Genomic DNA, 23,546 nt, shown 5'->3' on the forward strand with positions numbered 1-23,546 from the left:
TCCTGGGTACTGATAGAGTAAGTAAATGTTAGGTTAAATGGATTAATGTTTAATAAAATTAATAAAGTCCAGAGCTCGTTCCTGCCCTCCATTCCAGATTATAAAAAGGTCATCTATATAGCGTCCGTTCTAAGTTAATTTATTTATACTGGTTTGCATGTTACTAATTGTTTCAGTTTGTGTATCTGCATTGGAGCATATTTTCCAAACACGTCATCAAACAGCCCAATTCTTTATAGATCCATTTACGTATTCGAATAACCATTTATATATGTCCATGAATATGAAAGGTTTAAACTCACAGTTAAGCAGTTATTTCAATCCTCTGAAAGCAATCTAATTTTTCTCCAAGAGACCCACTTTAAAAACAGATAAGACTTTAAACAAGAAAGTTTGACTGGTATTCTCTTGACTTCCATAGAAAGTTGAAGAAATTCTAATCCATAAGTCAATTGCATTTACAACGATAGCGAACAGTAGTGAAGATTTGGATGTGTAAAAAGCTCAATCCATGGGGTAAGGTGTGTATCTACGCTTTAAGCATGAACCAATTTTCTTTTTTTAGCAAATGTATCAGCAGACCTGTCACTCTTCCATGAGGATATTGGGCAACCTGAACCAGAGGGGGGAAGAGGGGAGAATGGGAGTGATTTCAACACATATTAAGCATGGATTGTTCAGTGTCAGGACTTGTTGGTATACATATAGTGTTACACCCATTTGGCTGCTATCCACTAAGATCCAGTGGCAGTTTCTGCAATACAGCAATATGCTTCAAAGTCAGTAGCAGGTGTAACAGGAACTGATACTACATGAAGATCTGAATAAGCAGTAGGCATATATATTATACTCTAATCTTTAACCAATAAAAATAACTGTACTATTAAGAAAGAATTAAAAAGTAAATTCAGATACCATTTCCCAGATGTTTCTGGCAGAAAGGTCCACCTGAGGCCTAGTACAATAAACTGAAGTAGTCGTCCAAGTTTTGCATTGCAAAACTACTAGCAATGTCCACTAACACATCAAGATTACTAGCAGGTTGTGCACTGACATTGGACAAATGGAAGCCAAGTCAAGTCAGTTGCATAGGACACAGAAACAGGTATGCTGAACACCAATCAGATAGACTATCTAGCAAAAGCAGCCTTGCCCTGACCGGATCTTGTTGCTGTAGGTAAGCATCCCAGCATCTGCACGGCAACACCGCTCAAAATACTTGCATATATCATTATGCACTTATCTTATATCATTGAACTTCACTTAAGCTTCTAATGTGCCCAATGTTTGTCAATGATAACTTTTATCATACTTTCAAGCAATGACCTCTATGGGTATTGTATATGACATTCAGGCAAATCTTCAAGCACACCCTCGGGTCGGTTACATAAAATTTGTTGCAAATTACACAACGCAAGGCTGGCTCGTTTTGTTTTCAAATAATTAAAATCACACTATGTTGCTTTTCCTGCTATAAAAAAAGTTACATAAGACAGATTATCGGAAATGTTTCTACTGCGCAACATAAAACCATCCACATATAAGAAAAGAACAAAACCCACACACTCTTTCAAAAGATAATAGGGCAGACACCATACTTCACTTGCTAGCCTAATTATGTACTTAAACTGATAATAACAATAGGTCATCTAGAAAAAAAAAATAATCTGATTTTAGAAATGACAATCTCTACTTGGTTGAGAAACCCCTTAGCACTTCATGCCATCCTCCTTTTATTTATTTATACAAATAAGTAACCATTTCTAGAGAATAGTCTATTGAAAATTAAAAAAAAACTGTCAGCTTCTGAGTTAAATGATTTGCTCTATGGGGATTAAGAGAATGATAGGCTTACACTGATGAGCTGTAACAATATTTAAAATGCTGTGCAAGACTGCCACAGTATAGATTTGCATTATGGAAATGGACGAATCATGTAAATGGCTTTTCTTAGAAATCTGTACCATTGAAGTTTTATTTTTGTGCTCAAGGAGTTCAACTTGTTTTTGTTTTGTTTTCCTTATTTTGTGTTTAAAAAAAATCCCTTTCTAGAAGTCATGTATGGCTGAAAAGTCTATTATTAGGCCTTAGCTGACTTGCTTTACCAATCAGAAAGAAAAGAGATTGTCTTTTATTAACTCAGTTTTGCAGCCCTGCAAAACAAGGAAGTGCATTTAAGTCCATGCATAATATCAGATATACAAAAATGAAGTACTAAGGCAAGTGCACTAGAAAACTATATGACTCATTATTTATCAGTTTGCTTTACATCCTAAAAAAACACCATTTGTATTACAGCACCAACATATGTTAAAACAAAATACACAACAAATCCAGCATTGCTGCCTGATGTACCTCAATGCCCTCCTGCTTCTTGTCAGACATGCATTCCTTATGCAGCAAATCCAATACTTCCTGATCATCATCGTATTTCTCATCATCCTTCTTCTCTTTAGTTTCTGAATCTGTAGACTCCAGAACTTCTGTCTCCGTAACTGTAATTTCCATGTGGACACCGTCCTCATGCACCCAGCTATTGCTTTCTTTTGTATGTTTGACATATTCCCTTTGCCTGCTGTGTGACATCATTGAAGATGAATGGCAGTTGGAAATATAGGTAGAATCAAACGTACAGTCATTAAAGTCACTCTCTTCCTGAATAGTACCTCCAATCGCCATCATATTAGGCACAGAGACACTCATCCGATGAGTAAGTAGGTGCCTTTCCCGGATAGCTAGTATTTTCTGCGACCTTTTCTTGGTTTTCTTAATGGTTAAGTTCTGAAGTAAAGGGCGAGTTTTTTCTTTCAGAGAGCCCCAAACTGATGGCTTATCCAACTCCATTAGTGCTGAAATGGATGTAACTCAACTTTGCCACTTAGTGTACTTTCACCTGCAACAACAATACAACAAACATTGAGAAATTTTTTAAAAAAATACTCCAATACAAGACACCATAGCAAGCACTGCTTGACTGTACAATTTCTCAACACCATTAATCTGCAATTGTTTATACCACTACTGATTTTATTATCCCTCTTCAAAACAAACACCATTGCAGTCCATAGTATTTTTCAATCCCACCCCCAGTGTTATGATGCCAATCAGGTGGCCTACATAATATAAATGAAAAATCTTAACGCAATGGTGTCATCCTATCTTCCTTGATGAATTACTTTACAACTTTGTGATACTACCTCGCTTGGGCAGGGCCTCAGATTCAAGGCTTAATGGTCTATATCACTGCCACCACCAGCTTTGCATGGATGCAGGCCTGTTTAGATAGTTAGCTCTGTAGCTCTGGTAAATTGGATCAATAATCCTAGTAGCTGTAGCCACACATAGTTATAGAGAACAGGGGGCAATAAAGTAAAGTAGAGATTTACAGGGACAGTGGCACATAAAAGGTGTTCCCACATCATACAGGAAAACATCAGCTATGAACATCCACATTATACAATTTCTACTATTGATACGCCTGCAGGCTAGAAGACAATCCTCCATGATAGCTTATATCCATTCTCAAAGGATTCATAGGGACTTTGGTATTTCCTGAACTCTCTTAATTGGGAGGAAAATCTAAGCTACACTATATAGCGAATCTAGAAGCTTATTTTGGGAATTGTGTTCAAACATTCACTTTTCATTCTGGGAGGCATCTCATATTGGCAAAATATCAGAGTGAAGGAATATTTTGGTATGTAGTGCCTTAGTTAAAGCGGATTAGGTAGGCTGACCCAGAGAGAACTTACCTATACAACTTACAGGCTGTCCTTATTTACGCCCTTAAGCACCCTGCCCTTGTTAGAGTATCCAATTGCGCTACCATTTCCACAGCGATGTACAGAGAATATTTCTCACTCACATCACTTCCTGCCTCTTTGGAGCTTACAGTCTAAATTGCCTAACACACACACACACACAGGTTAGGGTTAATTATTTCAGCAGCCAATTAATCTAGCACTATGTTTTTGGAGTGTGGGAGGAAACTGAAGCATCCGAGAAAACTCACACAAACACAGGGACAACATACAAACTCCACACAGATAAGGCCATGGTTTGGAATTGAACTCATGACACTAGTACTGTGAGGCAGAAGAAGTGCTAACCACTAAGCCACAGTGCTGCCAAACTTAAGGAGTCACTTTTGCGGGATCTTTTCCCCAAACCCAAGTTAGGCTTTCAGCATTGTCAGCTACAGTCGACTCGGTTCTTAAATTAAAAGCTGTTGGTCTAGATTCTACCTCTTTCCATTGATTCGCAATTACATTTCTAACATTAACTAACATGTCAAAGCTCCAATCTATTAAATCGAGTCACCAATAGGGATCCATCCAAGGACCACTCTTATTTGCCATTTATAACAATATAGACTTGAGTACCAATGAGTGGAAAATTGGTCTGTTTGCAGATGATGCAGTGAACTCCAGAGACAGCATGTAGGACTGCCAACCTCAACATATACCAACGCCTTAGTAAAGAATTGCTACTTAATGGCAAAAAGACAGAATGTAATTCTAGGAGAAACCCTGGAATTTGTACCAAAACTCATATCTGGAGTTTTGTCTTCACTTCAATCTCTTTTGCAGACCACTTTGAGAACAGATTAAAAAATAAAATAATGACGCCTGGTCTTTTCAGGATTAACTGCCTGGAATCTATGCCTTCAGAAGCTGATCAGTTTAGGGCACTAAGTGAGAAATCGGTGAACGTGTTTTGGGACAGCAGTCATAACATTCATCCTGCTGTCACTCTGAAATGTTCTACAGAATAGCTTATTCCATTGGTGTTTTCCCCATTCTCTGCCCTTCTCAGTGCATAACTGAAGTAGGTCCCTAATCGCCATCCTTCACCCTAAATCTTACCTACACTCGCTTACCAGATGGTCCTCTTACAGTCATTATGTGTTTCACTTTGTTATTAAATTCTACAAAAAATTATAATCACTACGCCAGGGTTCTGCATGTCTTACCAACTGCCTGTTACCTGAACCCAAATGTAAGTTTTATTTCTCTTCTCCACTGCAGCTCTACTATTACTATTGTACTCTTGCATCTACTGTCTTTTTTGTGTGTATATAAAATGCACTGTTAAGCTAGATACACACTACAGCAAAAACAAACGATGAACGATTTTCCAACGACATGAAAAAAAATCCTGATCAGCCTGCCGATTTATGTGTACACACTGTACACCATTACCTCCAGATGCTCTTCCTCTGTCATAACAATCGTCTAAATGGTGACAGCAATTCCTGAAAGACAGGTGTCAAAACAGGCTGCACATGGGAGAGAGAAGAGGTACGGAGGAGGGAAGCTCCTCCATTCACCTTACCCAGGCAGGGTAATTACTCGATTTCACTTTAGTGCACCTTTCTTGTTAGCAACTCTCCTTCAAGGCTGACCGGCAATATTTCAGCGAGAGGTTTCCCTGCACATGACTCTCCCCACTCCCTCTCTGCCGATGGGCTGAACCATTGTGCTACAGTAAGTCAAGCTTAGACTCCCCCCTCTGAAAAGTGGTGCTACCCACACAGCAGGGGACCAGCACACAGGGCAGCATTAGCCCTACCTGCACCTCAAAGCATGGACAGCCTCCGGACCCCAGCTGTCAAACGTCAGGTAAATAGCTAGATTATCGTTCCATTTCTGCAGAATTGGACAAATATTGTTTATAACTGAAAGACATTTTTTAAACAGTACGACCAATCATCTCAAACGATGATCTGTGCTTTGGAATGATGATCATTCATAGTTCCAGGGTACACATTACTGTGATATTGGGCCAATTAGTCATTTATCGTCTGATTGGCTGAAAACAGTGTAGTGTGTACCCAGCCTTACTTGATTTATGTCATGTCAATCCCACCTTGTAAATGAGATCATCAAGGCAAACCCCATTGAACAATGAAATTGATTCTTTGCCATGAGTGAACTGGGCCACTCTTGATGGGGGTGTAGTAGGAGACGCACTGAATCTTTTCTTAAAAGATGAGAAATCATGGTTTGATTTATACAATGATTTAAAGGTTATACTTATTAAGTTCAGATGAGCAATTTCTACCAATCTAAGTTTGACACTATATTTTGTATATATTTCTTTCTAAGATATTTAAGTAGGACCATAAACTTCAAAATCTTGTGTTTAGTAACAGATATCAATTAAATGCATTTCAAATGTCCTGGGGCACAGGATATTTATACCTGACAAGGTTTGCTCATGTTGAGCTACTTGCTCTTGAAGTACTATTTACTTTGTATAAACACCATATATTCTTCATTATCCTCAGTTTTTTATTTTCTGCTTCCAAGGGGACATATTTATTTATTTTTCAGCGGGGCACGAGATGGACTTATCATCCAAAAAAAAAGAAAAAAAAAAGTAACCATTCCCAAAGTGAAAAAAAGAGGAGACACTGCTTCAATGAAAGAGTTAATACATGTAAAGTGGAGTCATCATCATTTATTTGTATAGCACCACTAATTCCGCAAAGCAGAGTCAAGTTCTGTCGCACTTTGGCTCCTTGTGTAATGGAAAAAGATCCATAAGACTTCTGTCCATTATCTAGAATGGAGAAAGCGGTGCTCGGGCCGAGTCTATGCGAGTCTGTCACATAAGAAAGTAATAGTTACTCAAGAATGGAGAAGGCGGTGAGTAAGTTCCCTAAAACAGAGTTTCAAGTCTGATTCTCAGAGACCACTAACAGAGCATGTTTACTAGATCTCTAGCTAGAAAACTCTGCATTACATTACAGGTTGAAGCATTTTAAAACATTCACAATTAATACTAATTATTTCACTTTTAAATCCGTGAAGAGTCCTGGAAAACAAACCATTAGCTGTCCATGAAGACCAGGGGGTAAATGTATCAAGCTGAGAGATTTCCAGCGGGTTTGAAAAACCAATCAGATTCTAGCTATCATTTATCAAGTACATTCTACACAATAAAAGTTAGAATCTGATTGGTTGCTATAGGCAACATCTCCACTTTTCAAACCCACTGGAAAATTCTCAGCTCGATACATTTACCCCCAGATCTGAGAAACTCTCCCACACACATCCAAGGAATAACACAGGCTCAATATTCTTCTAGCAAATATCACTCATTCCTAACAGAATGCAAATGAGAGTAAAGCACTATTGAATTATTATGGTCAAAACATAGTAACTGTTCACAAGAGCGGTAATTACAAACTCAACATTGGAAGAAAAAGAAAATAACCCCCCCCCCCCCCAAAAAAAAAAAACAACGACAAACTAAATGCCTCTCCGTCCGCAATCAAATAATCAATCCAACAATAATGGCCAATTCCAGGGTTCCACCCAAATATAACCGTGCAGTCCCTTTTATAGCAACAAACAAAAGGCCCCCTTCCCCTTAACCGCAACGCTGACTTACAAAACATCACAATCATTACAATATTTTATTGCAATGAATTCTTTATATTTTCATTATTTTATTAATATATCATCTTGTTTTTCTTTTAATTCTCATTTAAATTTTAAACCCTACTTTAATTAAAAAAAAAAAAAAAAAAAAAAAAAAAAAAAAAAAAAAAAAGAAAGGGCGGCCATATAAACTACAATATAATCTAATCCACTTTAATATTAGCAATAAAAACATCCTACCTCTACACCTTTTCTTATTTAAACCTGATCTTGTTGCCTCTGTGCATTCTTCTGGAAAGAGGGGGAGGGGAGAGCACCTCAGTGTTATATACATAATATGAACAAGAATATTTGGACACACCGGTTAATTATTGAATGGAGGTGTTTCAATCAGACCCGTTGCCAGAGGTGTATAAAATCAATTACCTAAGCCCTGCAGTCTCCTTTTGCAAATATTTGTGCTCTCGTCGCTTTTTAATATGGACTTTTGCTCAGGGCTGTATAAGTATTACACCTTGATTATAGTACAGTTTTTTTGCTTGTTTATTTAAACCACTACCCTCTTACATTTTTAATTAGATTTCTGGGGTTAGTATAAGTATTTGAAAATACCTAAAGGGCAGAATCTTGAATCTCTTTCAGTTAAGCAAAAATAATAATGTTCACCAAAGCAGCAGAAAGATGGTTATTTCCGTTAGAAGATCATTTTTTGGTGGAATGTTTTTAATTTCAAATCCATTTAATTCACACATAGTTACCACTTGTTTTAATGGCATGATCTTAGAAATGCCACGAAGACAAAGAAATAAAACATATTAGCTGTGAAGCTGGCGTGGCGTGACAGTGAGAAATGGTGCGGTCACAGAGTGAAGAAATCCGGCTGGCCATCAAGCAGTTAAGATTAATCAATGGTAAAAGACGGCTTTATGTCATATGTTCCAGCAACGCACCTGGCATCCTCGCATACTGCATCATAGTGACGGAAAACCGCCAGGCAATACTCATAAAAGAGATCACCAGGTAACAGCCTTCATTTGAATCTCTACAGAAGCTGGACATTTAGGCTACAAACAGATTAAGTACTATAGGTAAAGAAAAAAAACAAAAAAAAAAAAAAACAAACCCCTTACATGAGAGTAGGTGTGATGTGTAAAACATTAGATAACTCATTGAGTGGTTGTTTTGTAACAAAACACACACACCTGCAGTCACTATCTTAGGTGTTTCTTCTGCACACAGGGGGGTTATGGATGGGATTCAGGGAGACTGAACAGGGCACTGAGGTAAGAGATCAAAATTAAAAAAGGGAAAAGATCTGTAGGGGGTGTATTGAGTTACAATGGGTATATTAATTGTAACATTTAACCAGTAACATTTTATTACAAATTCCAGGAATAACAGTTAGAAACATGCAAGTGACCAATCTAAAATAGTTCCTAAACAAAGAAGAATATAAACACTGTATTAAAGAATGTTAATTTTTGTTTACTAAGTCATGTGTGTGTTTTTTTTCTTGAGGCAGGAAAGGTCGCCTTAAATATAACTAATCCCCAAATAAAAATTGTATGGAAGTGGGAGGAGTCAGACATTCCACACGGCAGATGACTAGAAGGTCATTTCTGTGCATCATACACCAAACAAGTTTATAGGTTATATAGTGTGCACAAAGCTCTGATATTATCCTCATTTTATAGGCATATATTAAATGACTACAAAAACATCTTGACTCATAACATCACATCAGTGATTAGAACCAGGCATACATACCATATACCAGGCAGAGGCTTACACAGTCAAGCGTACATACCGTATACCATGCATAGGCTTACACAGCCAAGCGTACATACCGTATACCAGGCAGAGGCTTACACAGCCAAGTGAACATACCGTATACCAGGCAGAGGCTTACACAGCCAAGCGTACATACCGTATACCAGGCAGAGGCTTACACAGCCAAGCGTACATACCGTATACCAGGTAGAGGCTTACACAGCCAAGTGTACATACCGTATACCAGGCAGAGGCTTACACAACCAGGAGTACATACCATATACCAGACAGAGGCTTACACAGCCAAGCGTACATACCGTATACCAGGCAGAGGCTTACACAGCCAAGTGTACATACCGTATACCAGGCAGAGGCTTACACAGCCAAGCGTACATACCGTATACCATGCATAGGCTTACACAGCCAAGCGTACATACCGTATACCAGGCAGAGGCTTACACAGCCAAGTGTACATACCGTATACCAGACAGAGGCTTACACAGCCAGGACTACATACCGTATACCAGGCAGAGGCTTACACAACCAGGAGTACATACCGTATACCAGGCAGAGGCTTACACAACCGGGCGTTCATACCGTATACCAGGCAGAGGCTTACACAGCCAAGCGTACATACCGTATACCATGCATAAACTACTTGTGGCTTTCCAGTTGGTGAATGGACGCTTTTAGTGCTCCATGTTCTTTTGGCATTTAACCATTAAAAGACAAGACCACAAGGTAAACATTAATTCAGAATATTACTTATATAAAGTCTGATATTCCAACCAATCCACTGTGTCCTCAGACGTCTGCTTCAGGCCGGTCATGCTGTCCTTGCTCCTGACTGCAAAGTGTTGTCAATGGACAAAATGTCACCTGTATAATAAAAGTCTGTCTAAGCAGAAGCTAGGAGAGCGTCCCCAGACTACAGCAAACCGCAGAGTGTTCTCTGAGGAGGAAGACTTTTAGGATGCAAAAAAAAAAAAAAAATTCTACACCAACAACACATTGCCTGCAGGAATGAGGGGAGCGTTACCAGAGCTACTGAAACAAGTGGAATACGGGAGCCCAGGTAAGAAATATTCTGCATCAATGTTTAACTTCCAGAACTCCACAAAAAACTGTATTTTAAATAAGTGGATTTAAAAAGTTGTCGAATCTCCCCAGCTCTCACCTGTCTTAACTGTCGAAGAATGTGACATTTTGTGGGTTATATTCATCAGAATGCAGTCTATAAAATCATGAGAAGATTGAAACTAGAGGCATTGTAGAAGCACGAGACATCACTTCTCATGCGGACTGTAGATGCTGCTTGTGCACCCTTATCCTTAGTATATAAAACACACACAAAAAAGTTTGCAAGCAAAAACATGAATCTGAAAGCATCCATTAAATACATATTTACCTACTCTTCCGGGAATGTCCGGAAGACTCCAGGGCAACCTCCTGCATCCTGCCCTCTTCGTGGGTGAAGTGGGTGGGGACGATTCGCCTAGCTACGCCCCCTATGAAGGAGCCCCCTCGCGGAGATCTCGCCGCCAAAGTTGGCAAGTATGATCAAATACCAGGAAAGTCACTACTCAAGTTAAATGATATACGATTATACTGTGGTCTAGCAGAAATGATAGTTCAGATGATTAAGTCATGGAGGGGGTTGGGAAGACTAAACATCCCTTCCTGATATAACCTACTTTAACTGAAATAAATAAAAGCAAAAAAAGATCAATTTCCTTTTCAGCAGGAAGAGCTGCAAGAGTAATTTAAAGGTTGTCGTCATAACGCCTCAGGAGAGCGAGACAACATTCTGAGAGCTGAAAATAAGGATATTGCATGATACAATATCATCAGTTCCAAGAAATTAATTTGGCTGCCATTCAAAGCATATAGGAAGGTGGACTGTGTGTCTCCAGTACAGTGTCTGCTCAGACCAAGTAGGACAGAGAAAATGAAACAAACAATACATGAAGTATCCATATACACACACACACACACACACACACACACACACACACGTGGGATTGCAGCTTTAAACAGAAGTTGCCCCAGTATGAAAATGCATATTGTGACAGTCATAAATAAAATGTGCTGTTACAAGCCTGTTACAAGATTTCAGCCAATGTTGGCCTGTTACACAAGTTTTTGGAAACTATTGCAATACTATTTTGCATACATTTTTAGAGATTGCTGCAATAATAGAGGAGTTGGACTGACTGAGATACACCATACTTACCAACTTTGAATGAATAGTTGGTTTCCTGGAGTCTGCCATGGGAGGTGGGCATGGTGGGGGCGTGAGGGCTTCATTCACCGGGAATTGCGGCGTTTGGGACCTAATTCTGCCCACTTCACTAGGAAGAGGGGCACTTCCTAGTGAAGCAGATCCGGGAGATTGCCACACTCTCCCGGGAGTCCGTGAGACTCTCGCAAAATGCGGGAGTCTCCCAGACATTCTGGGAGAGTTGGCAAGTATGAGATACACTATAGCAGTGGTTCCCAAACTGTGCGCCTAGGCTCCCTGGGTTGCCTTGGAGATCTCACAGGGGTGCCTTGCCAGGGCCAGTGGTAAGCAAGGCGGGGGACTACTTGGTAATTATTTTGGCTTAGGGGTGCCTTGAACTGAAAAAGTTTGGAATCCACTGCACTATATGGTTTCTAGACCGTTACCATCAAGTGCCTCCAAAAGGTTGTTTGCAATACACAAACATACAGACAAATAAAAGTCCTCTACTTGAAGTACAGTGCTCAGTGGTACAGAAGAAACTGCTGATGTTTTAAACCAGTGTTTCCCCAACTCCAGTCCTCAGGGCTCCCTAACAGTGCAGGTTTTCCATATCTCTTTGCTGGAGCACAGGTGTATTCATTACTAACCGACACATTTTGAAAGATCCACAGGTGGTATAATTATATCACTTGTCACCTGGAAAACCTGCACTGTTAGAGGTCTCTGAGGACTGGAGTTGGGAAACAGAATTTTAAACCAACCAACAGACAAAAATCCCAGAGCTTTCCGATCTATACATCACATCTATACCGGGAACAACGTTTCAGTGTGCTGCTACACAATTTCCTGATGAAAGTGCCTTGCACCATAGTGAAACTTTGATCTCTGTAAAAGTTTTGAAGCTTTTTAATGCATTGGAGAGATGCAGTATTTTTTGCCTGTGGTAGGATTCAAAAACATAAGCAGTTGCCTCATATTCAGCTTGCCATAGACAAGAAACACTTATTTTCAAATACTAACCCCTTGATGGCAAAAGATTACTAAAAAAATGTTCAATATGAGACAGTGTGTGGTTTAAAAAGAGGAACTAAACAAGTAATTGAGTAATTGTATTAAAAAGCACAAACAACAGAGGACGGGATCTAAGCGAGTAACATTAATTGTTCAATTTGTCCAAAAAGTTACATCACGCACAGGTTAGTCTTTAGGGGAACAAAAATTCACACACATTAACCATAAGATTAAAAAAAATAAAAACCACCACACATACACACACATCTTTTAGATTACACAAGATTATAAAGCAATTTCAAGAAAACTTAAAAATTAGATAAAGGGGGCAGAAGATGTGTCATTGGATCCGTGTTGTAATTTATTTTTAACACCGCATCCAAAACGCCAACTATGATATTTGTAGAAATTACAGCGTTCAACTCACACAATAAAAACCAACCATAATTTACAACCATTGAGGCTGATTCTGAATCAATTCCTACTAGGCTAGATATAAATGAAAATGACAAATAAGAGAAAAACTAAATATAGGAGACCGGTACCTCCAATGGAAGCCAGCAAATGAACTAGTAACCTAATGCTAGGTCTTTACAGTAAGACAGCGCCACGCAGTATATCCACATCATCACTTCCTTCACAAAGTTCCAGTGAAAGAGGAAACTAATCCTGAGTGACCATTGATGTATTTATTCACAGAACAAGTAATACAACTCCTATTTATTCAACCATTGTTGAGCTACAGAAGCAGGATGTGGAGACTTTGTAAAACAACCATCACTGTCTAGCAAAGTCTGTTCATAAATCAATTTATAGTCTACTACAGGAAAAGAGATACAGCTCAATATGAGATAGATAAACACACACACACACATATACATATACACACACACATACATACTCACACTCACTCAAGATATTCAAAATATCCACCAAAGCATTATTACAGTGCCTCTACCTACTTCTATGCAGTCTACATTTAAGCAAGCAATGATTCATAAGGAAACTGCACATCAGTGTTAATGGTCCCATCATTTCTTTCCTAGGATGCCAAAGCCACTTACGACATGCTACCATACCACTCTCAAAGTCCATTACACATCCCAAGTCCATGATTTGGATCAAGAAATGTTTATTTAGAGTACTGCCAAGGTTATGTAAAATCAAAATGTGAAACTACCATGTTTATATTTTTTTTTTTTTAGAAGTGAAGTCAGGAGAGAGATTTCCCTTCACTTGAAAATGCTGTAAGTGAGAGCTCTTACTTAAATGTGGTTAAAGAGGAGGAGTTTTGCAGATTTTAGTCCCACTTTGCAAAGGAATGGATCTTATGTCAGAAAATTGCATCTATATTGGAAACCATTGCCTTGTTTCTAATATTTGCTGATTTTATTACATTACTTGAAAGTGGGTACAATACCAAGAGTTTCCATGTTACTCAGTAACTACCTTACAGAGATATATTTTAACTTTGGTGAATGTTAGCCATAATATAGGGCCAGCTCTATGTCACTGGTTTTTATATAAGTGGCTAACTATGACTGCTCATTTTAGGATTTAAACTTTCTATATACACTAGTTAGAGTGGGAAGATTCAAATATCAGTTTACTGTATTTACCAGTAGATTAAAAAAAAAAAAAAAAAAAAAAATTATAAATATTTTTTTTTGGGACAGGCAGTTGACATCATACCCAACGAATTCACCTATGAAAACTTGGGGGTGCTTGAAACAGTGGGCAGCATGGTGGCTTAGTGGTTAGCACTTCTACCTCACAGCACTAGGGTCATCAGTTCGATTCCCGACCATGGTCTTATCTGTGTGAAGTTTGTATGTTCTCCCTGTGTTTGCGTGGGTTTCATCCTGGTCCTCCCACACTCCAAAAAACATACTAATAAGTTTATTTGCTACTATTAAATTGACCGTAGTCTTTTTGTGTGTGGATGTTATGGAACTTAGACTGTAATCTCTCTGTACAGCAATGCGAAATTAGTGGCGCTATATAAATAAATGACAATGATACACTTCTTACTAATATGTTCCAACCAGAAGAATGTTATTGGCAATTGAGGAGATGATTTAAGTAAATAAACTATGTTCCCTTCTACTTTTCCTTTATAGACTAGTGAGTGGTATTCTCCCTTGTACTCACAAACCAGTCTATCTTTTGCATGCCAGCGTCTCATGAGAAATGCCGTTGAACAAGACCCAAAAACACATTAGCTAAACAATATCCAAAACGGTTACAAAAATGTTACACACAGTTTGACCTGAACAGCGATCCATTAAACACATTCCATCTCTCTCTCCAACAGCCAGGTACATCGTTGGAAGATACTAATCATTACAAATGCTTCTTAGCACAGTTAAACCAGTGTGACAGCTGCAGCACAGATAAGGCCTTGACAGGTGGAGTAACCTTAATACATTTGTAAAATCAAACAGATTACAGAATGAGGCTCATTCCCACTGCGCACAGGGACTTCAACTCGCTGACGTATAACGTTGCAAATTTAGACAATACACGAGGAAAGGTTATAAGGGAATAAAACATGCCTTAATCCTACTGTTTATCTTCAAACAAATGCCTCTCTCCGCCTCTCATGTGGCTGAGTCATAGACACACAATGATCCATTAAAACGTTTTATGAACACTTTACAGGTGCTACATGGCCATTTTAAACATTCGAATGTAATGGCATAAATAGCCATATCCGGGACGGAAACTAACATTCGCAAGGGACTTTAAAAAAAAAAAAAAAAAAAAAAGTGAATTGCAAGCGCAAAAAAATCAGAGGTTAGTAAACAGTTTGATCCCAGTTAATTAGAGCACACTATCCCTTGTTAGTGGATTATTCTCTAAAGCCATAGGTTAGAGGAAGTTTACAGCCATAAGGACAGTCTCCTACCTAGATAATTAGGTCAATTTACCAGTAAAACCAGAGACAATAAAACCCCTACTAAAGAGAGATGGCCTCTGCAGTTCATTTTGCTTTTAAGCATTACAAAAATGTGAACAAACAGGTCTGGAGCACAATGAGTGATGGCTAATATGCAGCAGGCTGATTGTTCTCCTGGTTTGGCTAGCAAGGAAATTAATGTACTATTTACATATGTTCTGACTTTAGTCCAGTGCTAGAAGAGAAGAGAGAAAAAGTAATGGATTCACAGAGCACTCCAATCCAGTGCTGTCATCTTAGCTAGGAACAGTCAGTGGCAATTGTGAGCCAAATCCTCCTGCCACCTTCAAATAGAACTCCGGCTTTCTGTATTACAGCTACAACGCTGCAGTTACAGTGTATGGGGGTGTGACCACATGGACCAATAAGAAGCTACAAACATGAAGCTTGCAGCACCTGTTCTCCAGTTCACACCCATCTCACTGGCCATTTTAGATTGGCACTGGAAAAAGTTGCTCATTCTCCATAGTACAAACACTGGAGGAGCCCTAAGAAAAATAATCAGAGTACAGTTAAAAGGGCTTGACCAAGAGGGAGGAGCAGGTCAATGAAAAGGTTACAAAATAACTGGAAATGCTGCTTCAAAAGCTACCTGCTAGCTACACGTTACATTTAGGGGAATTCAATTCCCCCAGAGTATCGCCGCGCTAAACCTATTACCGTTATTACGGTAAATTTAACCCGGCTTTCTGCTCGCAGCTCGGGGAGCTGCAAAAAGCTGGCATTGAAACTACCATAATAAAAGGTATTTAAGCGCAGTATTACGGTAATATTGGTAATAGTGAGCAGGCCACGTTACTTTTTACAGTAACACGGCCAATTGAATTCCCCCCTTATTGTTGGTTACAGCTGTATATTTTTTTTCTATATGGACTTTTTCACATGCTATAATAAATAGCCAAGTATAAAAAAGAAAAAAAAAAAAGAAAAGTTCAATAGCCCATCTAGGGGCCGGAGTCATTAAGGAACATATCTGCCTGCACATGCTCACAATCGGGCAATTAACTCTAGCAAACGACTTCAGGGAGGGAACGAGGTTGGAAATGGGCAGACGCACATAGGCAATATACAGTAGGGTGTTCCCGTGCAGTCATGTTAAAATCATACTCAGGAGCAGGGGCGGATCCAGAAGATTATTTTACCGTTCTTGATTTAGTCCCCGCCCCCTTTTTGACAGCTTAGGCTGCACACTATGTGCAGGTCTGTTCAGCAGACAGAGGCAGGGAGAGTGTGCTGCCCGGCCGCTCTGATTGCTTTTAAAACACAATCAGAGCAGCACACTCTCCCTGCATTGCATTCAAATAATTTATGCACAATAATAAAAAAATAAATAAATCTATCACCTTAAATAACTTTCACACTAGGCAGCACTCTACTCCCTATGGATATAACAGGAAATTGCAATAATGCAACCCATTACATTTCGTACAACATTAACCCATGTGTACTGGTAGCAAATTCTAGGTTTTATGTGTGAGGATGGATTTATAAGAGTTTCCATACCTTTGACAAACGTTGACAGTCTCACAGAATGGTCAGAACCGCAATTTAAGTTTGTATTTTTTGTGTGCTTGTGCCAATTCATAACCTGGGCTGCCAATTGATAGAAAACCAGTGATCATCATGATTTATCAATAAAATCTCACTGTGGCAGCGGAGCGATACTTGGCGGGAGCGGTAAGGTTTAACTTTCCACTTCACCCAACTAGTGACAGAGATATGCATGCACATGCGAGACCCAGCTGGCTAGTTCATGCATGCACAGTGGAACCGAAATCCAGAGAGTGGGATTTCAATTTCATTTGTCGAAGAGGGTAAAAAAAAATAAAAAAAAACCAACAGAAGGAAGATTCCAATGGTACAAGTATTGCGACGATCCTTGTTAAATAGTCTTCCCCATGTATTGGCCCTATGCTTGATCGAATTTTGGTACAACTGGACGTAACTGGAGGTATGCTAGATAGATTTTTGGGCTGTTTAGATTTATTTTTGTTTTGATTTACCCTTTTGCACTCATGTCCAGGTGGGTCTTCATGGAAACACTAGGGGCCCGATCATTAAGGATCTTAACTTGAGAAACTTCTTATTTAAGTCTTCTGGACAAAACCATGTTACAATGCAAGGGGTGCAAATTAGTATTCTGTTTTGCACATAAGTTTAATACTGACTGTTTTTTCATGTATCACACAAATATCAACTTTAAATTTCAGTGTACAAATAAGATATCAAGTATGTGTGCTGCATGAAAAAACAGTCAGTATTAAACTTATGTGCAAAACAGAATACTAATTTGCACTCCTTGCATTGTAACATGGTTTTGTCCAGGAGACTTAAATAAGAAGTTTCTCAAGTTAAGATCCTTAATAAATCAGGCCCTAGGGGGTCTATTTAGAAAGTGGTGAAGAGCCAAAATACCAGCGTAAAAACAGCAAGCGGCCCTTTCATCGATTTTTGCTATTTAGTAAAGGGTTAACGTTTGAGAAATCATAGCATTTCTCCGATATTAACTTAATTGTCGGAGTTTACTGCAGTCCCCATAGAACTCTATGGGAACAGCAGCATTTGTTAATTTATTAAGCTGTGAAATGCTGTGCGCAGCAATGTAAAGCCATCTCAGGATGGCGTTACTGGGCAAATTCAATGAGATCCGGCTGATGCCTCTCCGGCTTCGCTAGATCCCCTATCAGGAAAGCGCGATCTACATAGCACTTTCTCCATTCACTGGAAAGAACATACTTTGTGGAGGTTGGACGTCAATGCCCCCCAGACCAACACTAGCATAGTAACTGCAGCGGTGCTTCTTTATGAACCGCTACTAAGCAACAGTACATATTGAGGGCTACTGCACTAGGGTCATAAATACACCCCTAGTTCTTTAAGTCTAAGGATGCAAAAAGTGATTGAATGCAGATTTAGAGATAGTCAGTCAGTGCTTGACCTAAATCTTACAGTACTACATATAAAAATGCACACTAAGGTTATCTACAAAAAGCCACATCAGTGTGTTCCATTGAAAGTGACATCATTGGAATGCCAGGAACAAATGTAGACCCTATCAAAGAGGGACCGTGTTATTTTTCATGTTCCAAGTAACTGGAAGGATGAGGAGGAGACTGCTGAAAGCATGAAATATGCAGCTTAACAAATGTTTTCCCAGAAACTGGCAAAACACTTCTCTATTCTTTTTAAATCTAAATTGAGTTTCCAGATAGAGGGAATTCCAGGATTAGACAGCGCACCACGAATTAACAAAATATACTTTTGACCTCAGCTTTGGCGTTACTAAAACAATTCTGCAAACCAAGAGTTCCTAGTCCCAGTGTGTAGAAAAATCATTTTACCTTTCATAAATTGCTAAATGCACACTTATAACCTAGGGCTTTACAAAAGTATATATTGCTATTTAGATGTATAGTGTGGATTGCCAAATTGTTGCCTAACTATACTCAAGCTACATTAATTCCAACAGCTATTTATTGCATTAAATGAATAGAACCATTTAGGTGTTTAACTGATCACTTCAATTAGGTCCAAACTGTGAGATGTAAGATAAAACAGTACACTGTTCAAGTCTAACTTAAGCTGGGTACACACTACAGAATATTTCTGCGCTGTTCTGTCTGTAACGATTTTACCAATGACTAAAAGTTCCGATCACTATGCAGATTCATACGTACACATTTACTGTCTAATCTGTGATTTTTCGCCTCTCATACTTCACACATTAGAAATGTCACCACATCATTAAAAGTGATTTTTAGTCAGTTTATAAAATCAAACAGACTATATTAACAATCCATTGAAAATGCAGGTGTTTCTATACTATGGCAGAAAACTGACATTTTATTTAAAATTTCTATTTAGCTGATCACTAACTGCTGTAGTGTTACAATCTATATAAAACTGATAGGCCCACTGCAGTTCCCTCAAACATGCCTAAAGACAGGACGTCTTGTGTGCATAGGAAAACAATCTTTCTCCATACGCACACACACACTTAAGGCTTACCCGGATAACATTAGTTCTGATAAACTACTGACAATATATATTTGTGAAGGTAATGTTACTAGCAAATTATATTATGTTTAACGATCCTTTAACATTTTCATATAGTACTCAAATTAGAAGGGAAAAAAGTTCAGGAGACAACCTCAACACCACAAGAGGTCACATCTTCCAAAACAGGGATTGAAATAATAGAGTGGATCAACTATACTTTCATTTATAGCAACTAATATTTCACAGGTTTAAAAAAAATACATTAAAAACTGGAAATTTCATTTACCCTCAAACATTCTACCTTGTTGGCGTAACTGAGGACACAAAGATTCCTTTTTGCAAGTCTAGCGGGACTGCCCACTTATATTGCGTTTTCTGGAACGACGTCCTAGACCTGATTAGCCATACCACCAACATTCACTTACCCAAAGACCCATAGACCATTTTATTTTGCCAGCATGTCCATTTTTGTAATAAGTCATCTAATAAACTTATACACCACATCTGCAATGCAGCCAACCTTCAAAAATTGCTAGCGATTGGGAGAAAGCTTCCCAATTGCCTAGAATAACAGTCCTTAATATAATCTAGCACACAACATCAATGCAATACATAACTAGTCTTCTTTATGGTACAGTTACTACATTTCACAAAGTCTAGGACCCCTTGTATCACTTTAACACCTGGTAGCACCTCCTCGCTTTCCCGAGATGGTGAAATGGCTAAACTCTACTTACCTGTACAATTACACCTGTAGTCCTGAAGTGACTTGCCCCCTCTGCTGTTGCAGAGTTATTTCTGTGGCACCCCCCATAACTCTCACTTCCCATCCCCACCCTAATCTAAACAAAACAAAACAAAAAAACCAGCAGGCTTTATCCTTCGTTTCATTCTTCTGCTTACGTGTTACTTGTTTTTTATTTGGTTATCTTACTTAAGGCTATATTGGCTTGTCACATGTTATACTTGGGCCTCATTGTTCTGCAATGGGTCTCGGGCTGTTCGCATGCTACTACATATTGGGGCATATTCAATTAGCTTTTAGATTCGCGGTAACGCGCCGGAACAGCCGCGAAACGTAATACACGGTACCGCAATAACGTGGATTTTCGTTCGCAGCCCATAGGGTTGCGAACGAAAATCCGCGTTAATGCGGTACCGTAATACCCGCAAGAACGCGCACTTTTCGCGGCAACGCGCGTTACCGCGAATCAAAAAGCTAATTGAATATGCCCCTTTATGTTTATTACTTGCAATCGTGTTTTCTGCCTGCAGTCTACTATGTTTTGACCTTGTTTTATGACATGTTTTATTCTTCTGCCGTTACAAATAAAATAAAAACTGAACACAAATTATCAGTTTAGCATTAAAATATTATAGAACAACCTATTTGATCCACTCATAGAAACAAGTGTTTGCATTTCTTTTGTTTCTGCACTGCAAAAAAAAATGACAAGTTTAATCTGATGAGGTCTTCCTATAACAAACACTTTTTGCTCCTATGTACCAGATTATCCAAGACTCCCTCACATACCCCCTTCAAATACTTATTGTATTGTTTTTGTACCTTGCTTCTCATGGTCTCTTTCATGAAAACCCCAGCTTACAATTTTGCTTTTTTTCGCTTGCTGTTTATAGTTAGACCACTAAATGCATGGGAAAAGAGTGCTGTGCAGGCTCAATGTAAATCAGGTTTCTTTTTGCCATTTACTGAACGAATAGCAGGCACACATAGAAAATTGGGAGCATGTGTACACCAAAAGCATCTTCAAGTGGTTTACTAAATGAAATCATGTTCAAATATTTACACAGTAAATGGCTGTATTTACTTAAGTCTTTGCACACATTTCCAAGAGGAAGGTATGGATGGAAACTAACACTGTGAAAGAAATTCAGATTTGCAGATTTGTACAGCCAGCTGCGATACAAATCCAGGGATTCTGAACCGTACAGGCTGCAGACTCACACCATAGAAAATTTTGGCCAGGTGGAACAGTAACTAAGTATAGAACAAAGTGACCAAGTTATTCAAAGATTCTACAGTCATGGCCAGGGCCGGACTGGGACTAAAAATCAGCCCTGGCATTTAAAGCACACGGGCCCACCTCTGTTGATGAGCAGGAAAAAAAACACGTGCCACAGCGCATTTGGTGCGCCGCCAAGAGCGTGGCTACATTATGTTGAGGGCGTGGTCAAAATGGTGCATTGATACATACATTATAATAAAACATTACATTTATCAGGCCCTCCCCATCCACATTACGTCACCCCCCCAGACACATTATGACACCCCCAGCCCACTGTACTTATCTATGCTTCTGATGCTGCTGACATTCCTGTAGAGTGAGCAGGGAAGCTCTTAGTCTCACGAGATTAATAAATCTCATGAGACTTAGAGCTCCTCGGCTTGCTCTGCAGGCTGTGTCCTGCCCTGGACTGGGGGCACAGATTCCTCCTGCTGACCAGAACTGGATTAAGGCTCGGGGGGCCGGGTACTTAAGTCAGGGGGGCTCCTATGATGTAATTTGGCTATTAGACACATTTTTGACAAATACACAGGCAATACTGTGTGCACTACTGTTAGGTGCACGCAGTTCTGCCTTAACAAGCAGTACAGTGTGAAGTAGGACATATCTCCCAACTGTTCTTGTAGTCAGACCAAATCCTGACTAAGCGGGACAGTCACCCACCAAATTCAGAACAGTTGGCAGACTGTCCTGGTCTCTCCTACCTGTCTTGTCATTGTCACCACTTGTGGCTGCTGGTGTCTTTAGATCAGTTGCTGCTTGTTTGGATCCTGGAATGTTGGATGCCCTATTTAAAAAAAAAATTGAGTACATGAAATTTAGCCCCGGTGTTAAATCAATATAACACCCACGTTTTATAATTAGGCCTCACTGCAGCCCCAACATTAAAATACTAGTATTCACATTTGATAAATACATCAATTTCCCTCCAACTAGCCATGACATTAAATAGTATTCCAATTTAATAAATAAAACTATTTACCTCTCTCCAAACAACTCCAGCAAGAAATTAAATAGCATTTACGTTTAATAAATATATCCATTTCCCACAACCCCCCAGGCATTAACTCATAATCACATTTAATAAATAGACCTCATTTTCCCCAAACAGCCCCACATTCAATTAATAGCTCCCAAACCACCCCAGCATTAAATTAAAAATCCAATCACTCCATCTTAAATTGTTAGGCCCCACTATTAAATAGCCCCACCATCACCTCACAAAAAAAATAGCACCCAATAATTAGCCCCTACCTGCAATTCACCATTAGATTAATAGCCTACCTCCCACATTATATTAAGACCCTCCCCCCTCACACATTATAGTCATACACCGGCCCCCACACACATACAGTAGTCATACCCTGTCACACACATACACACTCTATAGTCATACCCTGTCACACACAAAACATACTATAGTTACACTGTAACACACACATTCTAGTCATACACTGGCCCACACACACACACTTTAGTCATACACTGGCCCAAACACACATACTATAGATCCCCTGTCGCACACAAAACCTACCATAGATCCCCTGTCACACACACAAAACCTGTCATAGATCCCCTGTCACACTCACAAAACCTGTCATAGATCCCCTGTCACACTCACAAAACCTGTCATAGATCCCCTGTCACACTCACAAAATCTGTCATAGATCCCCTGTCACACTCACAAAACCTGTCATAGATTCCCTGTCACACTCACAAAACCTTTCATAGATCCCCTGTCACACTCACAAAATCTGTCATAGATCCCCTGTCACACTCACAAAACCTGTCATAGATCCCCTGTCACACTCACAAAATCTGTCATAGATCCCCTGTCACACTCACAAAATCTGTCATAGATCCCCTGTACACAAACTACCCCCCCTTACCTTGTGCGCTCCGCGGCGCGCTCTGTAGTGTCTTCTATCACATGGGACGGCACTTATCACATGGTGCACGTCCCATGTGACAGTCTTCGGCAGATCCATTCATTTCATCGGAGGGGAGGAGGGGACGCGCGGCAATCAGTAAGTGTAGTGCTGGGCCCATTGCTCAGCGCACAGACTGTCATGCCGAATTCCGGCATGACAGTCTGTGCGCTGAGCAATGGGGCCGGCCAGCTAGCAAACGGCCCATCTGGCCATCGGCCCTTCTGGCATTTGCCAGAA

At 39.4% G+C, this 23,546-nt stretch overlaps 1 protein-coding gene across 2 annotated transcripts in view; it reads right to left on the reverse strand.

The window, feature by feature from the left end:
- Window positions 1–23,546, reverse strand: part of MCTP2 (multiple C2 and transmembrane domain containing 2) — a 134,555-nt gene that overhangs the window by 105,830 nt on the left and 5,179 nt on the right. For both annotated transcript variants that reach the window (XM_075207709.1, XM_075207708.1), the window contains exon 2: window positions 2,356–2,893. In XM_075207709.1, the coding sequence (XP_075063810.1) occupies window positions 2,356–2,844 (489 nt within the window). In that variant the 5' untranslated portion in view covers window positions 2,845–2,893. The remainder of the gene's footprint in view (window positions 1–2,355; window positions 2,894–23,546) is intronic.

This window comes from Mixophyes fleayi, chromosome 4, assembly GCF_038048845.1.
Source record: "Mixophyes fleayi isolate aMixFle1 chromosome 4, aMixFle1.hap1, whole genome shotgun sequence".
NCBI classification, from domain to species: Eukaryota; Metazoa; Chordata; class Amphibia; order Anura; family Limnodynastidae; genus Mixophyes; species Mixophyes fleayi.